The 26,393-nt window shown below is 40.2% G+C and overlaps 1 protein-coding gene across 3 annotated transcripts in view; it reads left to right on the forward strand.

Moving 5' to 3' along the window:
* myo1b (myosin IB) overlaps positions 1–26,393 on the forward strand; it is a 57,678-nt gene that overhangs the window by 29,082 nt on the left and 2,203 nt on the right. The window contains exons 5-31 of one of the 3 annotated variants that reach the window (XM_072397328.1): positions 1,100–1,204; positions 2,908–2,954; positions 4,839–4,902; positions 6,857–6,955; positions 7,758–7,861; positions 9,944–10,091; positions 10,459–10,577; positions 11,048–11,134; positions 11,266–11,331; positions 14,451–14,555; positions 15,829–15,891; positions 16,076–16,276; positions 16,459–16,685; positions 16,887–17,087; positions 18,061–18,154; positions 19,573–19,722; positions 19,818–19,886; positions 19,986–20,072; positions 20,436–20,522; positions 22,085–22,171; positions 22,865–22,951; positions 23,856–23,930; positions 24,049–24,183; positions 25,150–25,256; positions 25,449–25,581; positions 25,902–26,054; positions 26,239–26,369. In XM_072397328.1, the coding sequence (XP_072253429.1) occupies positions 1,100–1,204; positions 2,908–2,954; positions 4,839–4,902; positions 6,857–6,955; positions 7,758–7,861; positions 9,944–10,091; positions 10,459–10,577; positions 11,048–11,134; positions 11,266–11,331; positions 14,451–14,555; positions 15,829–15,891; positions 16,076–16,276; positions 16,459–16,685; positions 16,887–17,087; positions 18,061–18,154; positions 19,573–19,722; positions 19,818–19,886; positions 19,986–20,072; positions 20,436–20,522; positions 22,085–22,171; positions 22,865–22,951; positions 23,856–23,930; positions 24,049–24,183; positions 25,150–25,256; positions 25,449–25,581; positions 25,902–26,054; positions 26,239–26,369 (3,031 nt within the window). The remainder of the gene's footprint in view (positions 1–1,099; positions 1,205–2,907; positions 2,955–4,838; positions 4,903–6,856; positions 6,956–7,757; positions 7,862–9,943; positions 10,092–10,458; positions 10,578–11,047; positions 11,135–11,265; positions 11,332–14,450; positions 14,556–15,828; positions 15,892–16,075; positions 16,277–16,458; positions 16,686–16,886; positions 17,088–18,060; positions 18,155–19,572; positions 19,723–19,817; positions 19,887–19,985; positions 20,073–20,435; positions 20,523–22,084; positions 22,172–22,864; positions 22,952–23,855; positions 23,931–24,048; positions 24,184–25,149; positions 25,257–25,448; positions 25,582–25,901; positions 26,055–26,238; positions 26,370–26,393) is intronic. The other 2 variants (XM_072397329.1, XM_072397330.1) reach the window with 2 other exon arrangements.

Raw genomic sequence — 26,393 nt, forward strand, 5'->3', positions numbered from 1 at the left:
AAGCCACAAATTTGCTTTAAACAAAAGCTACTTTTCACACTGTATGAAGTCATTTGAATTTCTGAAGCACTGTGATGCAACAGCAGAAAATGGCCCAAACAAATCAATAGAGGGCACAGCTGACTTTTAGAGAATTTTGCGTGATGCACAAGCCTTCCTTTGGACTCTCAGCCTCTCATGTATATTAAAACCCCAACTCCAAGAAGCTGTTGCTGTGGTCCAGTCCAAGAGATGAATTTGGATTCAGTCTCATCCACCCTCAAGCTTTTTAAGTGGAACAAGGCCATCAAAACCTACCCAACAGATATGGGTCATTGACATTTAAGTTTGAATGAGGGTTTTCTCATGTTCTGTTTGATTATGGATTCTGTAAAAGCGAGGAGCTATGACCAGCATAATATTATTTTAGATGCCTTGTCCAGTTCAGAAGCCGTAACACAGCTTTGCTGTCCACGAGATTTGACTGAAGAAGTTTATTATGCTGCACTGAGAGATAAAGAAAAAATATGCAGAATAAACTCTGCTCCTCATTGCTTGGTGAAGCATCCGCTCCATTTCTGTATCTCGACATAGCTTCTTTTTTTTTTCCCCTTGTAAGAGCATGTCCAGTGCCGCTTGTATCCCAAACTCATCAGCAGCTTGTACCAAAAACTTCTGCAGAGCTCATTTTCTATCCACTCCTAGCACATAAGGCACACCGTCAGTTCTGGGTCACTGTAATTGTAAAAACCAATCAGCAGAGATGATCCTGATGCCAGCAGTCATCCTTGCTTTTGGTTCGCTTCACTTATAACTCACTCTTGGAGCAATTGCGATTGAAGCTGGCTCAAACACGGGCTGTTCATGTCTAGATCCAGATAGTTTTTCCTGTGCTTTTCTTTCTTCCCAATGAAATCAGTGGTTTGAATGATGGTATGATGATGAAATACTGGTCAACATCGAACTTCACAAAGTGGGCTTCTAAAATTGGGCCTCCCCCTTTTTTCCCTGATGGGTGTCAAGGGGGATGATATAATGGGAATTTTTCTGGGGAATGGTGCAATGGGTGGGTGTATTTCACTTGTTCCTCTGTCATCTAATACTTCTGTGTGTGTTCCAGAGGCCAGTAAGCTGGTGATGTCTTATGTGGCAGCGGTGTGTGGGAAGGGCCAGGAGGTGAATAAGGTCAAGGAACAGCTGCTGCAGTCCAATCCAGTGCTGGAGGGTGAGTGAAAACACTAGATCCACGTTTCGGTTCGGGAGCCGGATCTTCTGAACATCACATTTAGACAAATCTGTGTAAACGGGCTGCTCTTAATTGAAGTACAGCTGCGAAAAGCATTTAAAGGTATGAAAAACAACACAGACCTGTGAAAAAGTATTGCGTCATCCCTCATTTCTTTTATAATTTACTTCCCAGGAGCCAGACTTCCTTGAAACCTTTGAAAATGGCCCCAAATAGTTCTTGAGGTTTTCAAAAGGTCTTTTGAAAGTTTTTCCATCAGACATTGACTGCTTTTTCTCTACTTTTTAGTCCAGTTCTTGAACTCTTTTTAGATAAATTAGTTTTCTACTTTATAGTTCTTGACTTTCAGGCTCATTAGAGCTTTACAAACTCCGTTTCTGCCTTGTAAACGGTAGTTTAACCGTAATAGCTTCACCTGTTTCCCTTTTTCCTGGCATTCTATACATGAGTGAGAGGTGGCTCAAGACTTTCATACAGTACTTAATAATGTTCGACAGAATTATATGATGATTTTCAGTATTTAAAGTACGCGACACAGAGAAAATTAGATGTCATCTCTGCAAATCCTCATCACTGTTGGCTATCCAATATGCACACGTCCCACATTATAGTACTGTTACTGTAGCAGAGGTAACAATAATGTGTAACACACTCTTTATTTCTTTGACTGCTCAGTATACTACACACTCTCTCGTAGTCATCCCCGCAGCTCAGTGCCTGCACAGAAATGGCTGTTTTTTTTTAATTGGGGGTAGTAGACAGGAAATGCCCATGAATGATGAAGCTGTACGACTGACTTGCTGTGGAAAACCCTGCACATCTGCAAGAGTTTAGCCCCTCCCGATCTAGTTGCCCCAAAAGGAAAAAAAGAAAAAGCAGCAAATTGGTGGCACCCAATCTCATGCAGAACAATGAATCTGTCATTATTGCTCTGTGACACTCTGCTTCACTTTCTTTATTAGTTTCATTCTTTGTCACCCTCTGTTTCTTTTCACTTCTCGCTCTGTCTCTTTAGCTCTTTATCTACATCATCTCCTCATGTCTTCGTTTTTTCATCCTGCAGTTGTCATTGTATCGGAAGAGCAGCCTGCACATTCACAATCTCCATACACTTAAACACGCAGTAATCAGCTGTTACAGGCAGTTATGTCGGTAGCGTCATGATATGTGTCATATTATTAGCATTACCATGTTGAAATGTGGTTTGAAGCAATTGAAAAACATTGCAGAAAATCCTCTTCTAAAAGGCTTGCTGAGGCATGAATTACAACGTGCCCCAGAAAAGCAAAGCTGTGTTTCCCGTTTTGCCTTGTTTATTTATAAGCAGGGGCACATATTGAAGCACTTTGACTTGAATGTGCCGTGCCATCCAGGTTCAGTCCTTCCTAAGCCTGAAAAGCCCTGGCGCTTTGCTTAATCCATGCAGAATTATGGGGCTTCATCAGCACAAATGGCTTTGACATTCAGGCTTTTTATGATTGACAGCCGGCTGGAGTGAGGCACATTGTCAGGGGTCATTACTACGGTTTGGAGTATTTGCAAACATGCTCTTATGTGTTGATTGTAACTTTTTAGCCTGATTATCATAAACCTTACTTTTCAAGCATCTTTATTCACTGATATGTTTGTAGTAATATTTTTACATCACGTTTTTTAATTTTAATTTTAATTTTTTTATTTAGCTTTTGGAAATGCCAAGACGGTACGAAATGACAACTCTTCAAGATTTGTAAGTATCCAGAACTTGAGCTTTTGTTATTTTGATGAGGCAATTGCTTCTCTGCTAAGCTTTATGTGCCGACTGTTGCACACATTCAAAAGAGGGCACTATCTCACAGATTTTCCCATATTTCTTTGCCTCTTTATTTTATTTTCCACTTCTTTATTGTGATATACTTCATGCAGTACTCTGGCTCTCGATAAATAATTATTTATGGGATTTATGACCATGTATTTTCATAGCGCCTGCTGTTGCTTTAGCAGGATCAGTGTTCATGATGATGTGTCATCACTTTTTAAATCACTCCATGGCACAAATACAGCTGTTGCAGATGACAGTGAAGGCAGCATTTGCTACAGCTTGATGGTTAAAGCAGTGGTCACCAGGTGTCCATATACATGTAAACTAGTTTGTTCACAGTGTTTTATGTATAGATACAAGCCCTTTAGAAGAGATGCCTGTTTTCAGTGGGGATTGGGGAGTGAAAGCACAAACCGGTATTTATAAAGGCCTGTCACTGTGTGTGTCCTTCTACCTTTGTGTGTTCGAGTACCTTTCTTCTACCATGTAATTAGAAGACATTTATTGAATGCACATTATATGAGCCCACACAAAGCTTCAGTTACTCACAGCGCTTGATATGTTAAACTTGCATATTTTGCATGGTCTGAGTGAAAGCTCTTTGCAGTCAAAGTGTGCATGAAAAGGCCTTTTTACAGTCTCTGCTGTTCAACAGTTGCACAATATCGCCTTAAATTGATGTGAATATAACCACAAAAAATCTATTTTTTTTTTCTAATTTTGGCACTTGAAAACTTTCACTATATTTGCACAGATTTCTTTTTTTCTTATTCACACATGTATGCCTTTAATGTTCTCATCCCTCAAAATGTCACAATCTTGGGTGTACTGAGAATGTAATGCTCATATTTATCACAAAAACGGCATCTTAAAGATGGTTCAGTGTCTGCTTGCAAGTTACTTCCAGACAGTGGCGTTATGAAAGGAGATGGATGTGTTTTTTTTTTTTTCCTTTTTGCTGTTTGTTTTCCCAGGAGGGCATTCTCACCCCCCCCCCCCCCCCAAGTATTTTCAGGAAGGCCTGGCCCAGCAGCAACTGACAAGCTCACATCAGATAACACAACATACTTATGGTCATATTAATTTTTGCTAACCCTAGCCTCAATATCTTCAAAGAAATGCTTGTCTATGTTAGGTCCCACCTGCCTGATGCCACAAAACTGAACTGTTTCCCTTCTGCCTGAATTACAATTTAAACTGGTTATTCCAGCAAGTACCAGCTTGCAGGTAGTCCTGCTATGAACCTCTCCTGTCCCAGTTTTACCTAATACGCAATATTCATTCATCTACCTACATCGATGGGTACAAACGCGTGCCAGCACTTGAACACGCAGTTGTAACAGAGAGCATTATAATGGATTATAACTGTTGATCTGGTTATATTTAGGTGACCTTGGCACAAACATTTTTTTTATCAGAAAACCATGGATAGAGCCATCACCTTATTCTGCTGAGTGCAGAGGGCTTATTGAGTTTGGCCGGATTCCGCTCACCAGTAGTGCTGATCTGAGGAATCAGTCTGCTATTAATACATCGGAGGAGAAAGGAAGAAAAAAAATTACACAAAACTATGTTATAACTTCCTTTTTTTTTTTTTTTTCTCTCAGCAAAGGAGACTAAAACTGTTTGAGTTAGTCCTGCAAAAAGAACTTTGGTGCCATAGTTGTAACTTGATAGGGTTTGTGCAGAAAATCCTCTCTGTGAGCTGAACTCATGAACTGTTTGTTTTTAAGCCTCTTTTTAAAGTTGATGTAAGAATAAAAAGCAGCGTTGATGCAAGTTCACGTCTAACTTTTGCACTCTGACCCTCAGGGAAAGTACATGGACATTGAGTTTGACTTCAAAGGAGATCCACTGGGAGGAGTGATCAGCAACTGTGAGTAGCAATGGAATGAAAACGCCGTCAAAATCGGGAGATAAGAAATGTTATAAATGTTTGGAGAAAATTCTGCCACATTCTGTCAATCTTTTCTCTATTTTGAGATTATCTAGTTATTTCTTTCAACCCGCACTGCTTTGTAGTCCTTTTGTCCAGATACTAAGTTAAGTCTATTAGAAAGTGTCCACAGACTTTAAGAATAATACTTAATTATGTTCACACACACGTATGACAAGTAGTCAGAGCTAACTCTTCTGAAACTGAACACTACTGGTCAAAATGCCTTTTTATTAATGGATATATTTAGTATCCTTTATGAATACATGGTGGAAGATACCTAATCAGGCTATGTTTAATATAACACATATGTACCTCGAAAGGCTTTGGAATATGAACAGAACCGTTGCTTTTGCACATTTCATGAAAAGCTTTTTTGCATGATCGAAATCAGACTGAACAAATTGGAGAATTTCCGTTATAGACTTTATCCCGACACCTTTTTTTTCCTTCTTTCCCTTCTGTTTTGGTTTGAGCTTGCCTCAGTGTCTGTGACCTCTGGCGGGGAAGCCGGCACAGACAAAATATTGTGAACAATGACGAAAGCTGATGGCTGAGATATAAATGAACCTCTGTCTGCACGCCTGAGTCAGTCCAACACAAGGGACTGCCTGTGAAGAAGAGCCTCAGACATGTGACTTGTTCAGTCAAAGTTGTCTGAGCTGACTGGCTGGCTAGACATATGGATGTGGATGCTTTTGCAGGGGAGACCTGGACTGATTTTCCTTTGCTTTTAAGCTCATTATTCTTTCCATGTGCATCTCTAAAGCCTTCGCACACCTGACAGAAGACAGAAGTTTACAATTTTTGACAAGGCACTACCTCATAGCTTTAATAGTTATGGTATAACATTTTTGGTAGACGGTATCGTATGATATTCTCCACAGATTATGTAAATATGTTAAATATTGTTCAGGTGGGAAACTGTAACATTTAAAAGCAAATGCAAGATGGCTACATTGTATGACTGAACCTTGCTCAATCTGGAGCTCTCCCTCTTGTGTTTTCTGCCTGAATTGTGTCAAAAGCTCTCTACAGATTGTTGAGGAAAAGAAAGATGGCCTGAAATTTAAGAAGTGGCATTTCAGTGCTCTTTTATCTTACTCCCTCCATCTTTGATCACAGTTCCACATTGCTGCTGCCATCTCCTCTAACATAGATGTTGTATTATTGATGTGCTAGCTCCTAAGTACCACTTAGGTGATTCATGGCCAGTGGGTGTCACAGAATCACATTGGCTGGAGCCACAGTGAATCTGTGGGTACACTTCAAATGGTACTTCTGTCCTCTCAGCGCCCACCAACTGGTGAGTCAGTTTAGTCTAAATATTAAGAAGGAAGTCGAGGAACATTTTGTTTCTGTGGCTGGAAGTTTGATCGTGGTTACAATGGTTGGTCATGTGGGCATTCTCCAAAGCAATGTAGAGTAATTTAAACTGTTAGGTTTCCTAAAATATGATTTCTAATATTTAGCCAGACTAGCATTGAGGAGGACCAAGCCCGTGATGTCTTTCAGATCTGCAGTTGGTCTTTAATTAAATCATTTTCTGCCTTATGCGCTGAGCAGATGAGATCCCTTTTTAATCAGATACTGTTGCACTTGGTCAGCAGCCCAGTAAAAAGGGCTGATGATTGACATTGTTGAGTGGTTCCTTCCATGAACACTTCCTGTGGCATTTAAACTCAGATGATTACCAGCATTGGCTCTTTTTGGCAACGTAAATGCATCATTAGACTAGGAACTCCCGTGTGTTTTGATTTAAATACAGACTTGATACTGCAGGTGGGGTCAGCCTCATGTTTACTACTCAAAGATACCCCTGAGAGACTCCACAGCAACTCTGCCTGAAGAATTTTGGGTTCATGTGTCATTGTTTCCTTTTGTTTTATTTTAGATCTGCTGGAGAAATCACGTGTTGTGAAACAGCCAAGAGGAGAGAGGAACTTCCACATCTTTTATCAGCTCTTGTCTGGAGCCTCTGATGACACGCTCAGTAAGTTGTGGAAATCAAGAAACATTCATATGACAGCTGAAAATGACCCTCGAGAGCTTAGACCACAAAGTGTGATTGGGATATATTTGGCACTACTTGCCTGGGATAATTTTAAGCATCAGATTATAATAATCTCTGTTTACAGGAGGCAATGGATCCGTTTTAGCAAGACTATCCTCTGGCTTGTAATGTTTTGATATGGCTGTACATTTTGTTTAATCTGGACTCGCTTTTGTTCTGTCGCTTGTGTTAAAATCTTATGTAAAAGCATCTTCCAGCCGAGCTACAGCTGCAGGAACACATGGCTTATACATTAATGACTCAATCTTCCTGCCTGACAAACATTACACAGAACAAAGCTTGGCAATGAAACCTGTCCCGATCTATTTACTTTTCTGTGGACAGAAGGCATTGTTTTATGTCCTGAACACAGACGAACAATATAATGGTCATCGACCCCTAGAGCACACACTTCAGAGGGGTTGGGTTTAGCTGTAGTTAATGCAGCCACTGATGAAATCTGACTCGTGCACCCACAAGAGGAATAGATTTTTTTGTTACTTCATAAAGGGGGGCTTAGAGTCTGCAATTTGAGCTTCAAGAACAATGTGCATAGCAGTAATTTAGATTTGTGCATACAGTGTGGGAAGTATATTCTGAAGGTTTTTTTCCCTCCTAAATCTAAACCAACAAGTATATTTCTTTAGATGGTAATTGGATATGGCAGCATTTCCCAGTCTTGGGTGTGCAGGTGTGTAACTAAAGTCGATTAAATGGCAACCTCATTGTTTGTGTGTCACAGAGAAACTCAAGCTGGATCGAGATTTCAGCAAGTACAACTACCTGAGTCTGGACTCGGCTGCAGTCAGTGGGCTGGATGATGCAGCCAACTTCAGGACGGTTCGAGTGAGTGCTACAAATCTATATTCCTCTTAATCCCAGTTGATATTTTGATAAGTTTTAGTTTCCACATAAAAAGTCTATAAATCTTTTAAGAAAGGGGGAGGGCAACCAAAAGAACAGGAACCTGCTATGATCACACACAGCACCACACTCCAGTGGCTTTGACTTTCCTTTTGTTGGGTCATGCTCAGTTAATATGAACCAAAGGGCAGAGGAGGGCATATTCTTTTTCTTTCTTTTTTTCCTCCTTTATCTCCTTAACAGAGCAAATATTAAAGTCTATGAAAGTCACTATTCCTGATTGTGAAAACCCTTCACATCAATCTTTTACCCACCTGTTGCAAAACCAGGTGAACTTTGAATTGAACCTCATCCTGATAGTAAACTGAAACGCAAGTTAGGGAGGTTTGTATTGATTAAACATGGAAAATTCCACGTGCATTTGCAGTTACCAAACATTTCAGCTGTGGTGTAACAGCAGCTCTCTGGGGAAAACAACAGTGGAACAGGGCAGCTGCTTCCTTGTATTTAAGCATGTTTGTCCAGCTATTTAATATCCTGTGTGTTTGCATGTACAGTGCCACTTCTTATCCGTATCGAAGGGGACACAGTATATTATGTCCCTCTAATGCTCTGCATGCTCTTCTTGGGCCTTCGCAGTCTGTTCTGTCACAATCTTACTGTATTCATTACCCTTCTTCTTACATCCTGCCTCTCATCAGCTCCCACAGCATTCCCCACACAGCTGCATCCCACCACCGGAAACGTGAGGGGACTGTCCTTCTAAACAATTAGTCCCACCACTTTAAATTCTCCGCAGCAGTGCTAGCTGGCCACATGGCCAAAAATGTTTAGAATTCTGACTTGATTATATTATCACTGTTTTGTGAGCAATGAAAAAGGAAGTTGGCTTATTAGGATATTCATAATGGACAGGGATAGAGGTTGTTTTTTATGCAAGATAACTGCAGTTACAAAAGGCTGGGATGCTTTGTAAAATTTAAGTCAATACCAATTTTTTATTTGCAATAGAACATTAAGAAATGTTATTCAGCAACATTGAAAAAGTTCCCTCAAAAAAGGTTTGCTACATGTTTACCACTATGTAGCATTTATTTATTTATTTATTTTTTAATAACGGTTTCTAAACATCTGGGAACTGAGACGACCAGTTGCTGAACCTTTGGAGAGGAATGTTGTCCCATTCATGTCGGATATGGGATTCGAGCTGTCCAAGAGTCTCCTATGAAGCTTTTTTTTTTTTTTTTTTTTTAATAAATGCAGAATGCAGTTGAGTATTTTCGGAAATATACAAGGCCTTCCTTAAAAATGTGAGGGCTGGATGGGAGCATGTGTTGCTCTAATACCACTATATACCTTTTAGCATTAATGGTGCCTTTCCAGATGTGCAAGTTGTCAGTTGTATTGACACCTATGCAACCCCATTCCATGAGAAATGTTTGAGTGCTGATAATAAGCTGAATGGTCCCTCTCCTTTTTGGTCCCAAGGACTCTTTTCATGTGGCCTCTTCTTTACATGATGGTGATTTAACCTGCATTTGTGAATGGTACGGTGAACTGTGTTCACAGACCATGATTTCTGGAACTGTTCCTGAGCCCATGCAGTTATTTCAATGGAAGTACCATATAGATAGTTTCTATTTTTATTTTATTTATTTTTTTATTGTGACTAGAATATTGGTTTTGCAAATCAATGCATTCTCACTGTATTTACATTTTCCAGTGTTCCTACTCATTGAAAGTGGATTTGTAAAGGCCGAGCTATCTGATGTAGCTTACTGGGTGAACAAATTCAGGTTTGAGTGGTGGTGTGGATAACAAGAATGTGTGCTTAAAAAAGGTATTTGTGCTGAATGCATTGCTTTGTTTGTCTAATTTGTGACACAGCACTGACAGGCTGTTGTGTAATCATTTAGTCTTATGGCAGTGGTGTGTTTGCAGTCACACGTTGGGAAATGACAACATTGTAACTTAGTTATATTCTGCACTGTTTGCATGTTGTCCATGAACAATAAACCCTATTTGATAAACAATTTACCTTTTTTACCTTTACACCTCCCACAGAATGCCATGCAGATCGTGGGCTTCATGGAGGACGAGATGCAGTCGGTGCTGGAGCTAGTAGCTGCAGTGCTGAAGCTCGGTAACATTGAGTTCAAGCCAGAGTCGCGCTGCAATGGCATCGACGAGAGCCGCATCAAAGACAAAAATGGTGGGTTTGATCCTTATGCTGATGTGTGAATTATTCTCAGCATGATGTAGTGATGATAAACTGATCTGCCTGTGTTCAGTTATGATTAAGCAAATCACATAAGGGATATTATCTTATTTTATTTTGATATTTTACTGCCCCCTGTTGGCTGGTAACTCCCTCTCCCTTTTATGATATTTGCTATAAAAATTGTGTGTTAAAACTCCTGCAGTTGTAATATAGAAAGGGGTTTTCTTTTTTACCAAGTTTAATGTTTAGCTTTATGATAAGATACTGAATTAGAGCTGTATATAAGACTGACATCCCTTCTTTGTTTATCCTTACAGAAGTACTATTTTTGATTAAACATTCCTGTGTCTCTCTTTAGATTTGAAGGAGATGTGTGAGCTGCTGGGGATCGAACAATCCGTGCTGGAGAGAGCCTTCAGCTACCGAACAGTTGAAGCTAAGATGGAGAAAGTGTCCACCACCTTGAATGTGGCCCAGGTCAGATTCGAAGCTACATCTTTCTGTTGAACTTGTTTGAACCACTCATTACTGTTCCAAGTGTGGCACAAAAACCGACACGCACTCAATGCATAAAAAGATAAAGTGATGTTTCGCCCCCCCCTCTTGACTCGCTCCACTGGCTGCAGATTCTGATCCATGTCAATGCTACATAAAAACCACTACATTATAAATGAGCAATATTCCTCCTGGAAATTCAAATGTAGGTCATATTGAGGGTTAGTAGGTTTACTTGGACTGATCATATAACATGGACACTGCAGACATGGGCTTCCCAAAGGCTAAATTAACTTGACTTTTGTAAAACTTGTATTTGCTGTGTCCTTTAGTAATTTCCTTTTAAAAGGCACAGCTATTTTGGTTCTGCAAAAATGTGAAGAAAATGAAATGATTCATTTTTCTGTCCATTGATTCATTGTCAGATCATCGTGAATAATGTATTTTTGCAGGCCTACTACGCCCGTGATGCCCTCGCCAAAAATCTCTACAGCCGCCTGTTCAGCTGGTTAGTTACCAGGATCAATGAAAGTATAAAAGTAAGTAAAGTCAAGAAGATGTCTTACTCAAATTGATTAAACTAGTTCAGTTTTAATATTGAGGAGTAAGTAACGCCTGCACCACACTGTCATGCTATTGTCGCCATGCTGACTATATTGTCTTCCTGCAGGCACAAGCTAAAACTCGCCACAAAGTCATGGGAGTACTGGACATCTATGGCTTTGAGATATTTGAGGTAAGAGAGATGGCACATCAAACTGCATCTTTACAGACAGACCACCCAAACACAGAAAAGAATTTTGCCCCAGGCTGCTTCCATGCTTTGCTACCTGTGTAGAGCTTATCGGCATCTCTGAGCTGATGAAACCACAGTGACATCACATTAGTTCAGCTTCATTCCCCCAAGAGAGAAAAAATGTTTGTGGCAAATTTAGTAAAACGGCCACAGCATGAATATACTGGTCAGTGTATATGAAACACAAATATTCAACACATCGTATGCTTGTTGTAAAATGTATCAACGGTAAACGGCATGTTTTATACATCTCATACGAGTAAGAACTTGTATGAAACGAAGTGCATGTAAACACATGAGGCTAAGTGCGATTGCACTGTAAAATGGTTTAACATGTCTCACACTCTATTGCTTGATGCCTCCAGTCCCCCACCCCCCATATGTCATGTCTTTTGCATATCCCTGCTTGTTCATCCCACTCACACTCAAGTCCTTCCTCTCCTCTCACTGTTGTCTGGGTCACCAGGAAGGAGTAAGTAACGCCTGCCCCGGCTTGTTTGCTGTGCCACTGAGCATGTTGTGATCCTTTAGACTTAATTCAACTCCTCATTAAAGTTCTCCTGATGTGCAGCATAGCCGCAAGACTGAAAAGATGCTAAAGAAGCCTTTGCATCATTTGATTCATACAGTCAGTTGCCAGTTTACTCAGTGCACCTTGCTAAAATTAGTGCATTCTAATGCTACCAGCTTGCATTAAAAATAGAGTAGAATTTTAGCTTTTAGACAGCTTTTCTTAGCTGTAGTTTGTCGTGTTGTTGAACTGTGATGCATTATGAGGCATTTCTAATATTTCTGTCCCATTCATATTGGCTGATGCAAAGTAACTTCTGGTCCAGGAGGATTTATTTTTTTGGCACACTTTAAAGCAAGGTGCATTTACTAAAATGGCAGCTAAGTGTATTGCTGTAGCTTATTTCAATGTTTTGGTTTGTGGTTGTGAAGAGTGGAGGAATTGTAAAAGCTAATTGTTTATAGGAATCATTTCTTATTATTGACATACAAACGCATATACATGCTTTTTTGCGTATCCTTGTTAATTTTTCAGCAGAAGATCGAAACCACTCACATGCTTGATCAATAATTTGAAGCCATTGCAAACAGCCAGTTAGCTTTACTTAGCATACAGAGCGGGAATGCTCTGTCGTAAACAAAAACAACTGCAGAAAGAAGTAATCTAACCCCTGTAAAACTTTTTACTTTTTTTACTCTTTCAGTTTTTATGCTGTGTGTACAAACACAGACTATCTGTTTCTTCTGGCTTCCTCTTTTTATATATTGATCTCATGGAAAAAAAAACACTTCTACAGACATTTTTTTTATTTCTTATACCATCACAGTTGTGACCTCACTGAGAAATATTTATGTAATCAGGTGATATATTGAAGTGTCAGCCATTTTAATAATTGTGGTGACACACCAACATATGAGTGGTAGCCGTCTCTTTGTCCAATTCCATTTGTTAAAACATCTCTCAAAACATTGAGCATTTCCTGTTTTCAGGGATTTTATTTTTCCATCTTATTTGGATGAGTGGTGGCATTTAAAAAAGTTTGATATTGATATTGAATTTCTGCTATAAAGATGCAGACAGATCTAGCAGAAGTTAGCAGATACTCCACAATGATTGACCAAATCAAGAAAAACAAGATGGTAAATCATTGCAAGCAACTCTACTTTCTGCCCTCTTTGAATTTAATTTGGAACGCATATTGTTCATTGCCAGGGCTTTCCCCTCACCCTGGGGAAAGTGAACAATCACCTCTGTGAAATGAGGTCATTAGGTTCAAATGCAGTTTTAACATGGTTGCCTCCTTAAGCTGCTTTTAACTGCGTGTCATAAAACATCAAAGTTGTAAGTGCAGTACATATAGAATTTTTTATTTTATTTATTTTTTCCGGGTGGGATGGAGTTACCTTTATACATTTCAGTCTGGTATCTGCTGACACTTGGGGAAAGATGCATTTCAATTCACATGCGTGTGTATGTGTGTGTGTGTTTAGGACTGAAGATGACCTTTTGGTTTCTCAGTTGAAGGAAATGGAGTTTTTAAATTAAAACTATTCTCTTTGTAGGCTTTGTCCCATTTCCTGGTCACTAAGAAACTTTGTGTCCTTCACTCTGAGCTCTTACACTAAACTTGCTACAAAACTCTAACCATACTTGTGTCCTTACCAAATGAATGTTAACCTTAACCCAACATAACCTTCTGCCACAAAGTATGACTCACAACTTAATGGTCATAATTGACCATAATGACAATTGAGTGATATGGGGAATAAAAGTAAATGAGGTTCTTGAATTGTTAATTCTTCATCTGTGATTATGTAAGTCTATGACAATTTACAGGAACTTGCTCTGATAAAGGATTTACAGTCACGACTATCTAGATATGACTGTCCAGATGGATTAAATGTTTGCTCAGGGATGGTTGTCAGAGGCATGAGGCAGCAAATCCTACCTGCTGCAGCCTCTAGTTTGTTCAAACTGATTATCGTTTCAGATAGTCAGCCTCATAAGAATTTAGAGCCTGCCATGACGGACCAACCATAAACAGTGTACGCAGTCACATGGGATAGAGTATTATTAAAAAAGAAGTGATGTGAGAGTCCATCCATGAATTGTCTGTTTTGATTTTTTTTGTTTGTTTGTTTCTTTGTGTGTGTGATTGGTGGTATTATTGTAGATGTAGTTGTCTACTCTACAAACCTTATTTTGAAATGAAAAAGTCACTCTTTCTTAATAAGATACTAAAGGAAACTGATGTAAAATAGCCAGAAATCTACATTGGATATACCCCTAGAAATATTTAACCTGGAAAAAGAAGAGTTTAAGATGGTCTTTGCCCATAACCACCTCCTTGTAAAATTTCCTAAAGTATAGTGCAAAGAAATGAGAAAACAAAAACACAAAGCTTGGAGAAATTTCTTAAAATTCTGGACAAATAATCACAAACTCCTCATGCAGGGCAAGTTGTGTTCCACCACCTTCAGCATCATTATCGTGTTGATAGTTGTGGCTAATAGTTGTTTTTTCCCCACTCCTGTTGCTGCTCATACAGGACAACAGTTTTGAGCAGTTCATTATCAACTACTGCAATGAGAAGCTGCAGCAGATCTTCATCGAGCTGACCTTGCGGGAGGAGCAGGAGGAGTATATCAGAGAGGTAAGTGTACACCTTCGACAAACTCCAGTCATGTAAATGGTTGGGAATTGTTTGAATGTTATTCTTTCAGATTCCAATATGTCCCTAGATCAGACTTTGATGTTTTGTCATGTATTTAGTCTTTATCCCTGGTGCTTCTTTCAGCTGCACATGTACATGAATATCATTCAACATTTCAGTACTCATTTTGTTGTGTTGATTGTTCATCATGGCAGGCCCCCTCAGAATTGTTCCAACCTGGTCATGTCACTCATCTGTTTAACCCCTTCTGCTGTTTCACATAAATCCTACATTATTGTCCTTGAAGCAAATGCATCTTTGCTTTGTTTATATTTTCTATCTCAACTCCCGCCCTCCCCAACTTCTCCCGTCTCTGGGACGGAAATGATCCCTTACGTCATCGAAGTAAACACTCCCCGTTGTGGGCCTTTAAGATCTGTTTGTTTTCAAAGCTATGTGTAGGAGTGCAGCAGTGGTGACCCCTACACCCTCTTTCCTACTAACGCCACAACCAATGATATTCCACCCCTGGCTTCTGTCCAGTATACTGCATGGGAAAATACCACAGAGCTGAAGAAAAGGGTAGGGGGGAGGCTACCAATCAGGAATGTGGCCAGTCACCCATCAGTTTAAGCCACACCTTCTTTTGCATCCTCCCCCTCAAAATGTCCGTCACTTTGCCTACATGGATGCAACTTTCCAACCTACTTATAGCTGTGAAGTTTGTGGTGCAAAAATGTGTTTTTCAGTGGCCATTAGCCTTTTTTAGAGGGCAGGATTTAAAGCATACCTTTCCTCCTCAGACACTTTGACCTTTGTCTGTAGAGAATGAGGAGAGATTTGGAGGAGCACACCGCAGATAACATCTAAGCAGCAAAGATGGACACCTTTGGAGTTTCGCAGATGTGCATTTCCAAAGTTTTAGATCAGAGAGTGGGACATATTGGAGATAAATAACAGCAACTGTTGTCAGCTGTCCAGATCCATTTGTTTTCTTTCTAGTTTTTTTTTTTTTTACTAAAAGGTAATGCACAAAGCAGCCTTTCACTTTATCTCCTTACCACATAACTTTGTTAAAAGTTGTGAAGCTTTGTGGGCATGGGTGTGTTACCCATACAGTATACTGTATCATTTCTGACTGATAAACTGTGCAGAGTGTTATTTCATGAGCCATTTGGCGCAGTGGAAGTCTGTCTGGTGTTGGGGAAAAAAGGGGTTTTTGAAAAGATGGAAAAGCTATTGCACCCTTTGACCCTAATGTTTTTTATTGCAGGACATTGAGTGGACCAACATCGAGTATTTCAACAATGCTGTCATCTGCGACCTCATTGAGAATGTAAGTTAGCTTACCTGTCCTTGGAGACCATAATAACTTCACTCTGCTTGAATGTGTGCATTAGAACATGGTTTTGAATAAGTGTTTTAGTGAGGTTAACCTTTTGTTTGGTAGAGTTTCGGAGCTCAAGAGCAGCTAGAAAGAGCAGTCTAAATTAGACTTGTGCAACCTTTTATGCTTACAGAATCAAAATGGCATCATGGCCATGTTGGATGAGGAGTGCCTGAGACCAGGGACAGTCACTGATGAAACTTTCTTGGACAAACTGAACACTATTTGTGCTGAACACCAACACTTTGAGAGTCGGCTGAGCAAAAATTCAAAGTTTCTCAATGACCACAGCCTGCCACATAACTGCTTCCGCATCCAGCACTATGCTGGCAAGGTACTGGAGACACCGCACAAAACAACACAAATTTATAAATGCAAATGAGTCATTTTTAGCAGGAACTTGAATTAATGATGCAATTTAAAGTTAAACAGTTCTTGTAATTATGCTACATTTTATGATGAATGAAAGGGGAAAAACATTTTAATGTCTTTTGTTTTTCCACTTTGTGTGTCAAGGTGCTGTACCGTGTCGAAGGCTTCGTTGACAAAAACAATGATCTTTTGTACCGTGACCTGTCTCAGGCCATGTACAAGGCCAACCACAGCCTCATCAAACAGCTGTTCCCTGAAGGCAATCCTGCCAAAGTCAATCTAAAGAGACCACCGACTGCTGGATTCCAGTTCAAAGCATCTGTTGGCACGCTGATGGGTAATCTTCAGACCAAAAACCCAAACTACATCCGGTAATTTGTACAAATTTGTTATTTAAATCTGAACTCTGAGGGTTTTGAACCCCAACAGTTATGTTGCATGGAAAATGTATCAATGTATTCACTGGATAACAGGAACTATAGTTGGTTGGATAAATGTGAAGTATTTCTTTATGGTCCCATCACTTTACAGTATTTCCTCTGGATTTGTCCTAACTTCCTCCTTCTTCTCAGTTGTATCAAGCCAAATGACAAGAAGGCATCCCACATCTTCACCGACACTCTGGTCCGCCATCAGGCGCGCTACCTGGGCCTGATGGAGAACGTCCGTGTGAGGAGAGCAGGCTACGCCTTCCGCCAGGCCTATGAGCCCTGCCTCGAACGCTACAAAATGCTCTGCAAAAAGACCTGGCCACACTGGAAGGGGCCTGCCAGGTAATTGGTGTGCTTATCCTGAGCCTGTGACAAAAACAATGATCTTTTGTTTTTGGGGGGGGGGGGCGCGCGCAAAGGTTCTTGTCACTGGAAGCATTCCAAAACAAATCCCTCCAAGGTTTTGGTGAGAAAAATATGACCTTAGAATTTAGAAATGCTCCCAGGTGTCTTTAGCTTAGGCACTGAAATTCAGACTAGTCCCAGTGGAGTGTGTGTGACCAGTGTTAATAGGCTGTAGCTGCAGTGGTCAGCTCCCAGGTGTGACTGTGGAGCTGTGAATGTGAGGCAATGATAATGCAGGAAAAGGGCTTCAAGATAAACAAAGCCTATAGGGAGAACTGATTACCTGAATCTACAGATTAGATTTGCTTTAAAAGTGACTAATAGTCTAAGGTGAATGTAAACAAAACAAAATTGCTTTTTTTTTTGTTTGTTTGTTTTTAATACATTGCTTTTGAAAATGCACATATGCATTACTCAGAAAAACAGTTAGTTACACAGGATAGTTACACACATGAAAAGTTGTCCTCACAGAAACAAGCAACAGTCGTGTCACATACCAGTTGTTCATTGTTCATCAGAAGGGAATATTTGCCTCTCTGAACCACAACATGTGGAGACGTGTCATTCTTATCTGTCTCATCCATTCCATATCGGCCAGACTTGCCTGCTTCATCCACTGCGCTGGTAAAATCACTGATTCCTATCTGCGCTACCCCCACAATGGCATCTTGTTTTTCTGCAATCTCTAAGCTTTTTGAAAGGTTTTAGTCTTTGTCTCCCTCTTTATATTTATCCAGGTATGTCGATTTAATCAATCTCTGCCTCTCTCCCAAGCCCTTTGTTCTCAAATCTGTTCTCCACACTATGTTAAGGGCCTCTCACTGCTTCTGTACCTTTTTATTTTATATGGCCACCCCATAGTGTCAAGTGTGCTTTGGATGAACCCTCTGATTCCACTTTCTTCCATTAGGGAAGGAGTAGAGGTGCTGATGGCTGACCTCCAGGTTCCAATGGAAGAATACTCTTATGGCCGTTCCAAGATCTTCATCAGGAACCCAAGAACGGTACAGAACATCCATTTTTAAATTGACAAAGTAGGCCTTTATCCCTTAATCTTGTGGTTTTCCCAGCTAGTTTTGACATCTGCTGGGTATTTCAGTAGGATAAGCTATGTTTCAGTCGAAAGGTTGAATCCAGTGTGCTCAACCACCTCATTTTCTCACAGTAAGATGTTTGTAAAGCAGGGTGGGCTGCACTTGAAGCCCTCCTACCACAGCAATTAGCATGCAAACCACCACTCCGAAAACACATGGTTTCAATTAGTCATCCTGTATAACATGGGAAATGAGTTACTCTCAGCTTGTAGGCTCCTTGACTGTTTGAGCCTGCAGCATTTGAATGCACCTTCTCCCCCACCAGAGAAAGACCAAACAGAGGTTGAAACAACATGATCTAATGCTGGGGGAATTTATTATTATTATTATTTTTTTTTCATCTGAAATTGCTCGCTCCATCTGATCAGCTTATCTCCTTCACATATCTGTAGCTACAAAACGGCATACGCGGAGTCGAGTGAAGCAGATTTTTAACCCTGGATTCCAAATATTTCCCTGCGTTGGGAAATCGGTGTGATCACACCCAACTTGATAGTGCTTGAGGAAATTTACTTCTAAAAATAGTAATTCAATAAAATTAAATTTAAAAAAAGCTTTATTTGTCCCAGGGGGAGGGGGCAATTAAAGATTTACAGTAGCTCCACCACGTTTTAGGCCACTACTGTGTCATGATATATCGATATTGCTGATAATTATGATATTAAAGTAAATATTGCCATCTTGATTTGAATTTCAAAGCTGGATAAACTGTAATATTACTGAATGCCAGTTGGTTTTTGAACAATATTTAATGCCCCTTAACTTGATTTCAATTGAGGGGAAAAAGAGGAAACAAAAACTCACAACACATATCAATTAGTCTTATTGCAATTTATATTATGTCATATTTCTGTAATGATATTAAGATAATAAAGATAAGATAATGTCATACTTGTAGAAAAAATCCAATATCATCACAGCCCTAATCCTGAAATATATTTATGAGATTGTGTTGTGTCTTCCAATGTGAACTGAAGTTAAACGAAAGACATTAAGTCCAAAGACGGACAAATTGAATTGAGTTACAGCAGCTGATAAGTGCTGCAGTCTTGCTAAAGATCAGTCATATCAATCTCATGCTCATTCATTATTTTCTGGCTGTAAGCCCGAACACTAAAGAGTTCTTTAATCTATTGATAGACTAGACTTTGTTCTTGTTATCGCATCTTTGGTATATGCTCAGATTGAAAGAAATATTTTTGATTGACGGGGACATTTATGATCCAGAGGAGAAATTTAATATTGATAATGGACAGCTTTTCTCAACAGACATTACACTGTATAAAAGGTTCCTGTCTTGTGTACTTAGTTTTCTTGTCTTCTCGTAGCTCTTTTTCCTGGAGGAGAGAAGGAAGCAGTGCCTGCAAGACCTTGCCACGCTTATTCAGAAGATCTACAGAGGCTGGAAGTGCCGCACTCATTTCCTGCTGCTGAAAAAGAGCCAGATAGTGGTGGCAGCTTGGTACCGCCGATACACTGTGAGACCATTTTGTTAATTGCACTCAAAACTTAAAGCCACATAAACACACAGGAGCACTTTTGTTAATAAAATGTCTGTTTTTCCATGTGACAGCAACAAAAGAAGTACCAGCAGATCAAGAGGGCCACCACTGTGGTGCAGTCCTACACCAGAGGGTGGCAGGTGCACTGCAATCTATTGATTCACTCTTTTTGGAATGAAAAGTAGCCACAAGGAAATTGGGACAAAGGCTAAATGAAAATGTTTGCTGGTTTCCTCCAGGCCCGCAAAATTCTGAGAGAGCTGAAATACCAGAAGAGATGCAAGGAGGCGGTGACCACCATCGCAGCCTACTGGCACGGCACACAGGTACGGTCTAAAGTACAGAGGGATGTCTGAGAGGGAGCATCAGCCTTGCTTTTTATCAATGCTGACAAGAAAACGTGTATATATTCTTCACCACTTGACAGTATGGCTGTAAACACTTTCTTTTTTTTTTTTTTGTCACTATGTGCAGCATTCCTGTCTAATGACGCCTCAGTTTTGCAAAGATTCCATTCTTAAAGCTAACTTTGATGTTTTTGCTGCTGTTTTTCTCTAAAATCCTGCTTCTTTTGGTGTTCGCACAACATTTATCTTTTGTTTCCCTACTCCTTTTCAACATTCCCTTCTCAATTTACCCCTTCACACATCTTCAACCTGTCTTACCTAACGCCCACCACATCCCACCAGGCTCGGATGGAGCTGAGACGTCTAAAACAAGAAGTTCGGAATAAACATGCCGTGACAGTTATTTGGGCATACTGGCAGGGAACCAAGGTATTTCCACCCAGCCGTGGTGTGTTGCTGTCCCAGCTGTCTTGTCATCGCTGTTCACCACGTTCCATCTCATTCTTAGTATGAAACTGCCTAATAGCATAGCACTGCTGCTGAGTGAACCTTGGTCAGGTCACTGACCTGATATATCAGCCTTCCTGATCACTGTTTTCTGTGTTTTGGCTGTTTCATGTCAGATTGTCATTTAGGTTCGCAAACTAGCATGTTTGTTATTGTGTTGTAGTTCAGTTTACTGAGCTTCGCTCAGATCTACAGCTGAATTGATTTCAACTTTTAGTTTGTGCCACAAACCCTTATGTATGCCATCTAAAATGTAAAGACAGATATAGTCATTGATAACAAAATTGTTACTGAAAAAGAATAAAGTCAACTCCAGATATTGAAACCGAACAAATGCTAAATGTCTTGTTTTGCATTTGACACCAGCAGCATGGTTCCAGACATTTGGAACAGGTGCTCCTTTACTTTTAACAGCGCTGTAAGCACTTTTTAGACAGAGACCCACTGCTGTAGCTTCTGATATTGACTACAAGCCAGCTGGCACCTGGATCCTTTTAAATATAGAGCTATGGTGTAGCAATCTGTGCACGTGTGTGAATAGACATTGTCTTGATGACATAAGACAGCTTGACTACAGCTTTTTCCCTGAAGCATATGTTGCTCGGAAACCTTTAAATGTCATTCGGCTTTAAATGTCCTTTGTAAATTGAAGTTGCTCATGCCCATATTTGCTAATGGTTTCCCAAGAACAATTTGATTTGTCAGACCAAAATACAGTTTGTTCCTTTGAGTTTCTTGAGCCTGTAATTTATTAGTTTACTTTTTTAGATTAAATCCCTCTTTGTTTTTACCTTCTCGAAGATTCATCTTCTCTGGGATGTCCTTTTTATATCCTGTCATGTGCTGATCTGTTGTCAATCAATCAAATAACTGATGAGCTGTACCAGCTCTTTTTTAGCAGATTATACCCCATGTATTGTGTTAAAAACTCATCTGGGTCCTATTCCTATTTCAACAAACCGTTTCCCTGTCTAACCTGTTCAGTTAAATATGGGGTGTGAATGATTTGAAAACCGCAGCAAATGATTTGCAGTTTTGTTCACATTTTTCACAACTTTTTTGCAGACAGTGTGACAGTGACTTTGCTGTCAGAGTTGACTACATGTTATTATCTTAAAAGATATGATTTGTTGTTGATAATCAACATTGTCTTACATCGTCATAAATGGTGTTTAAGATTTCTTTCGTCAAAATGTGAACCTTGCTCATGTCAAGCATGAAGCCTTGTCACTGGACAGCAGTTTTATGACACTGGAGATAACATTATCTATGTACTAGACACTTCCATTGTCATAGGTTTTCCTTTTCTTTTGAGCATGACCATAAGCAGGGTTACAGAAGTGATTGAGAATTCCCTCACTTGACATCATTTCATGTTATCAGTCAGTGTTTCCTTATGATGCCTTGTCACACCAGCTCTCCTTAAACAATAAAGTTTTGACTGTCGCTGAAATAATCCTCACCCACAACCCACTTCTCATTAGGCTCGGAGAGAGCTGCGTCAGCTGAAGGAGGAGGCGAGGAATAAACATGCCGTGTCGGTCATTTGGGCCGGCTGGCAGGGCACCAAGGTATTTGGGATGCCTGTTGACTTGACTTGCAGTGACTCTCTGACTTGCCGCCTACCCCCCTCGCCTCCCTTTCATCTCCCCATTCCACAAAAATACCTTAACATGTCCATCAGTCTGCTCGAGTCATTCCAAACATTTGTTTAGTGATATAAGCCACTTTACCATACATCTTCTCACATTCTGGCTGCTAAAGTGATGAGGGGTCTTGCATATGGGACCAAAATGTTCATGGAAGCTTGTCTTTTCAGCTTTGATAGACATACAATACATCAGGGAGAGATGTGTGGTATTTTTAGTTTGTTTTCAGCTTCTTCCTCTGAGGTCCATGCCTGACTACTGCACGCTGCCTGCTCTTTCTGCATGATTTCTTCTTCTTGTGTATCTATTGCATGCTTTTGAGTTGACTTGTACTGCCTCCGTTGTGACTTTTGCTTGCTATGCTAAAAGTTTCACTTAAAAGCACAAACTTTGTCTTTTTACAGAAGTCTCCCTGATAAATGTCCATCTGACCAACAGTTTTCAGGAGCAGTAGAGAAGAACTTTTACTGTCAATGGCCACACAGGGCTTGTGTGTTTGTGGGTGTGCTTTTGACATTGCTGACCTCAGGCAGAGAAACGTTTGCCTCTTCCTCCTCTCATCTGCCGCCGCTTCATTTTTTCCCCACTCTTTCTTCCCGCCCAACCCCTGAACAGGCTCGCAGGGAGCTCAGGAGACTGAAAGAAGAGGCCAGGCGTAAGAATGCTGTTGCTGTGATTTGGGCCTACTGGCAGGGACTGAAGGTACCTACCAGCCCCACGGCGTGGCCATCGTCATAAAGTGTGCCACCTACTCCACACCTCTGACCCTCCTCAACCATCTTCGCTGTAGTCTTAAGAAAGTCAGCCTCTGCCCAGTGTTGCAGCCTCACTTAATCCATTATTTTTGCAAAATTCTGAAACTTAGCTGCTCTATCTGCAAAGATCAGAAAGCGGCTGTAAGTAGCAGATACATACATTCTCTTCAAGACATCTCTGTCATTTAAAAAAAAGTTGTTTGAATTGGGATGATCAATTGTGGAACTTTTTGTGCTGAAGATTTAAAGCAACAGAGTGCGGCTGATGTGGCAGAGGCTATCTGCCACTCTCATCTGTACTTAACTTCTTACTCTGTCCGCGTCTCCTGTTTCTCTCTATCTAACCCACATAACTGCTTTCCTGATGTCAACTGTTTGTGTAGCCAACAGTATTGGTCCTGCTTATTTCTTTGTCATCAGGTGTATGTCCTAGCTTTGGTGATTGCCTGTTCCATCTGGTTTTAGGCGTAAAGCCTCCACATTGTTATGCATTTCAAAGGTAATCCTTTTCATCATAATTGACCATGTGCCTCACAGTGCACCCGTTTACTACTCAGTTTGGACCATGAAGGGGAGCACGAGGGCTGTTCGTCATAACCATCATCACCTGTTCAGTAATTAATTTGAAGCAGTCCTAATTCAGATTAATTCCAGCAGAATGGAGTTCACTTTGTTTGTTCCAGTTTTTGTTGTTTGTGACTAACCAAATGTCTTCTTATTTGAATGGTGCTGTTCATGTTTCTGCCATCCCTCTTTCAGTGTGCCCTTTTTTCTTTCCCACTACATATGAAACTAAGAGAGGTCTAGAGGTGATTGACTGCTTATTTATTTTTATGCTTGTGATCCAACAGGTCCGCCGAGAGTACAGAAAATTCTTCAGGGCCAATGCAGGCAAGAAGATCTATGACTTCACCATCCAGAGAATCGTAAGCAGAGCTTGAACATGTGCACTTTGTAGCATTTGTGTATGTATGTTTTAAGGTTTCAATGTATTGTAGAGAAATAAAATTTAATTTCTTTGTGTGTGTGTGTGTGTGTGTCCAGATGCAAAAATACTTCCTTGGCCTGAAGAGCAGCTTGCCCTCCATGTCTCCCATCGACAAGAGCTGGCCTGCCAGGCCTTACATCTTCTTGGATGGAGTCCACAATGAGCTCCGGAGAATCTTTCATCTCTGGAGGGTTTGTCTGTCGCATTCAGCCACATTGTATTCTATTCTCCTTTTTCTTGCAAACTCTTGAGTGTAGCAGAATGTAGTCAGTACTCTTGATGCATAATGCAGAAGTGATGCGTAAAGAGGACAATGATTCAAGAGTTTGTAGAACCTTTAGCAACAGCTTGAAGTCATTCTTCAATTTGACTATATCGGCCTCTCACATCATTGTGGAGGAATTTTGGCCCTTTTTCTTTTCAACGTTGCCTTAGTTTATTGACATTTGCAGACATTAATTTATGCACGGCTATCTTAAGGTTCCGTCACAGCATTTCAATCAGGTTGAGGTCTGGATTTGAAAAAGAAATTATAATGGTCCAGTCAGTCATTCTGTCGTGGATTTGCTGATGTGTTTTGTGGCTTGATCCAAATTCAGACTAGTTTCAGCCGTTGCGTTTGACTCTGTCCAATTTTACCGTCATAAACTTTAACATGTTAACGGAGGCCTGTAGTGTCTGAATTGTAGTTCTTGGGTTTGTTTGAGGTTTGTCTGTTTGTGGCCACTTCTAGTAAGAATGGCAACTACCTTGAATGTTTTCCCACTTCTGAATAATCTTACTCACTGTTGGATGATGGACTCCACATTGTATTAAGAATCTCCTTATACCCCTTCCCAGATTGATTAGCAACAACAATTGCTTCATTTAGATCATTGCTAAAGTATATCCTCCTTGCCATTGTGTTAGTAAACAATTAAATGCTCCAGATCGGCAAAATGGCAAAACTTGATCAGTTAATAACGTGCATTAGATTGGCCGCACCTGGCTTCTACTTACCCTCTTGATTCCTTTGGAAATGTTCTTAATTTATTCACAAACTGCTTCTGCACTTTTTGCCTCATTTTAGGTAAATTGAATCTAGCAGTCAAGTCATTATTTAAGACTCCGGTAAAGACAGTAGTCTCTTATGCTGACTTTTCTTGTGATGTGTGCAGTGCAAGAAATACAGGAACCAATTCACAGAAGAGAAGAAAACTGTGTATGAAGAGAAGCTGGAGGCAAGCGAGCTCTTCAAGGGTAAAAAGGCTCTCTACCCAAGCAGGTACCTTAAATTCACTCTTCATTCCAGCTCTTTATTTCATCCAGTACAGTATATAAAAGCAGCATCTATATACGTTTTGATGAGCTATTGCGTTAGATGTCTAATTCCATGTTCAGTGTAAAGCTTCAAACATCTCATGTTCCCTGTGATACAACAATCTTTGGATGCCTTTGACTTTGTCTTTTGTCTCAGCGTGAGACAGCCTTTCAAAGGAGACTACTTGGAGATCAGCAAAAACCCAAAATATCAGAAACTCAGCAGCGTTGTGGAAGACAAGATTCTGCTGTCTGATGTGGTCAACAAGATTAACAGGGCGAATGGAAAGGTAAGGGAGCTCCAAAATATAACCCAGGGTTGCAATGAAACTTTTCTGCACAGACAGTGCATGATGATACGGTGTGTTTTAACCAAGCTGCTCAGCAATCTGTTGTTTTTTTTTTTTTACATGTTAAGCTTTTAGTCTTTTTATTCCAGGAGATGGCAGACTTTATGAATAGATGTGTTTTGGCTTTAATCATAACACTGTCCAATTTTCTAGCACAAACATGCATTTAAAAAAGACACTTTTGTCTTTGTAGGCGCTCTTATAATTTCCTCATGGTGTTACCACATTGGATTGACAGATCATTTCACTTGCACTTACAGTCTTCAGCCCGAATCTTCCTGCTAACTAAGAAGAACGTCATCTTGGCTGACCAGAAAACAGGCCAGTTGAAGGCCAGTGTCCCACTACCAGACCTCGCCAGTGTGTCAGTCAGCACACAAAGTGATGGCTTCTTTGCTCTTAGACTCAAAGAGGTGAGAGGGTAATTGTTTGAACAGCAGTTTTAGCAGAGTTTTGTTTCTTTTTATCCAAGTTATTTCAGCAATATGATAGCCCTGACTATAACTCTGCAAGTAAAGAAATGAATAATACTTCTTAGGGCTGCTGAGATGATAAATTTACTATAAGCACATGAAGTCAAGTTTATTTTTGCTTCAGGGGTCAACTTCTGCCATCAAAGGCGACTTCTTACTCAGCAGTGAGCACCTGATTGAAATAATCACCAAGCTGCACCGCATCGGGGCCACGGCTGCAGACAGGGAGCAGTTCAACATTGACATCTCAGACGAGTAGGAGCGCTGACATTTTGATAT

This window comes from Leuresthes tenuis, unplaced genomic scaffold, assembly GCF_036924035.1.
Source record: "Leuresthes tenuis unplaced genomic scaffold, fLeuTen1.0.hap1 SCAF_12, whole genome shotgun sequence".
Classification (NCBI taxonomy): Eukaryota; Metazoa; Chordata; class Actinopteri; order Atheriniformes; family Atherinopsidae; genus Leuresthes; species Leuresthes tenuis.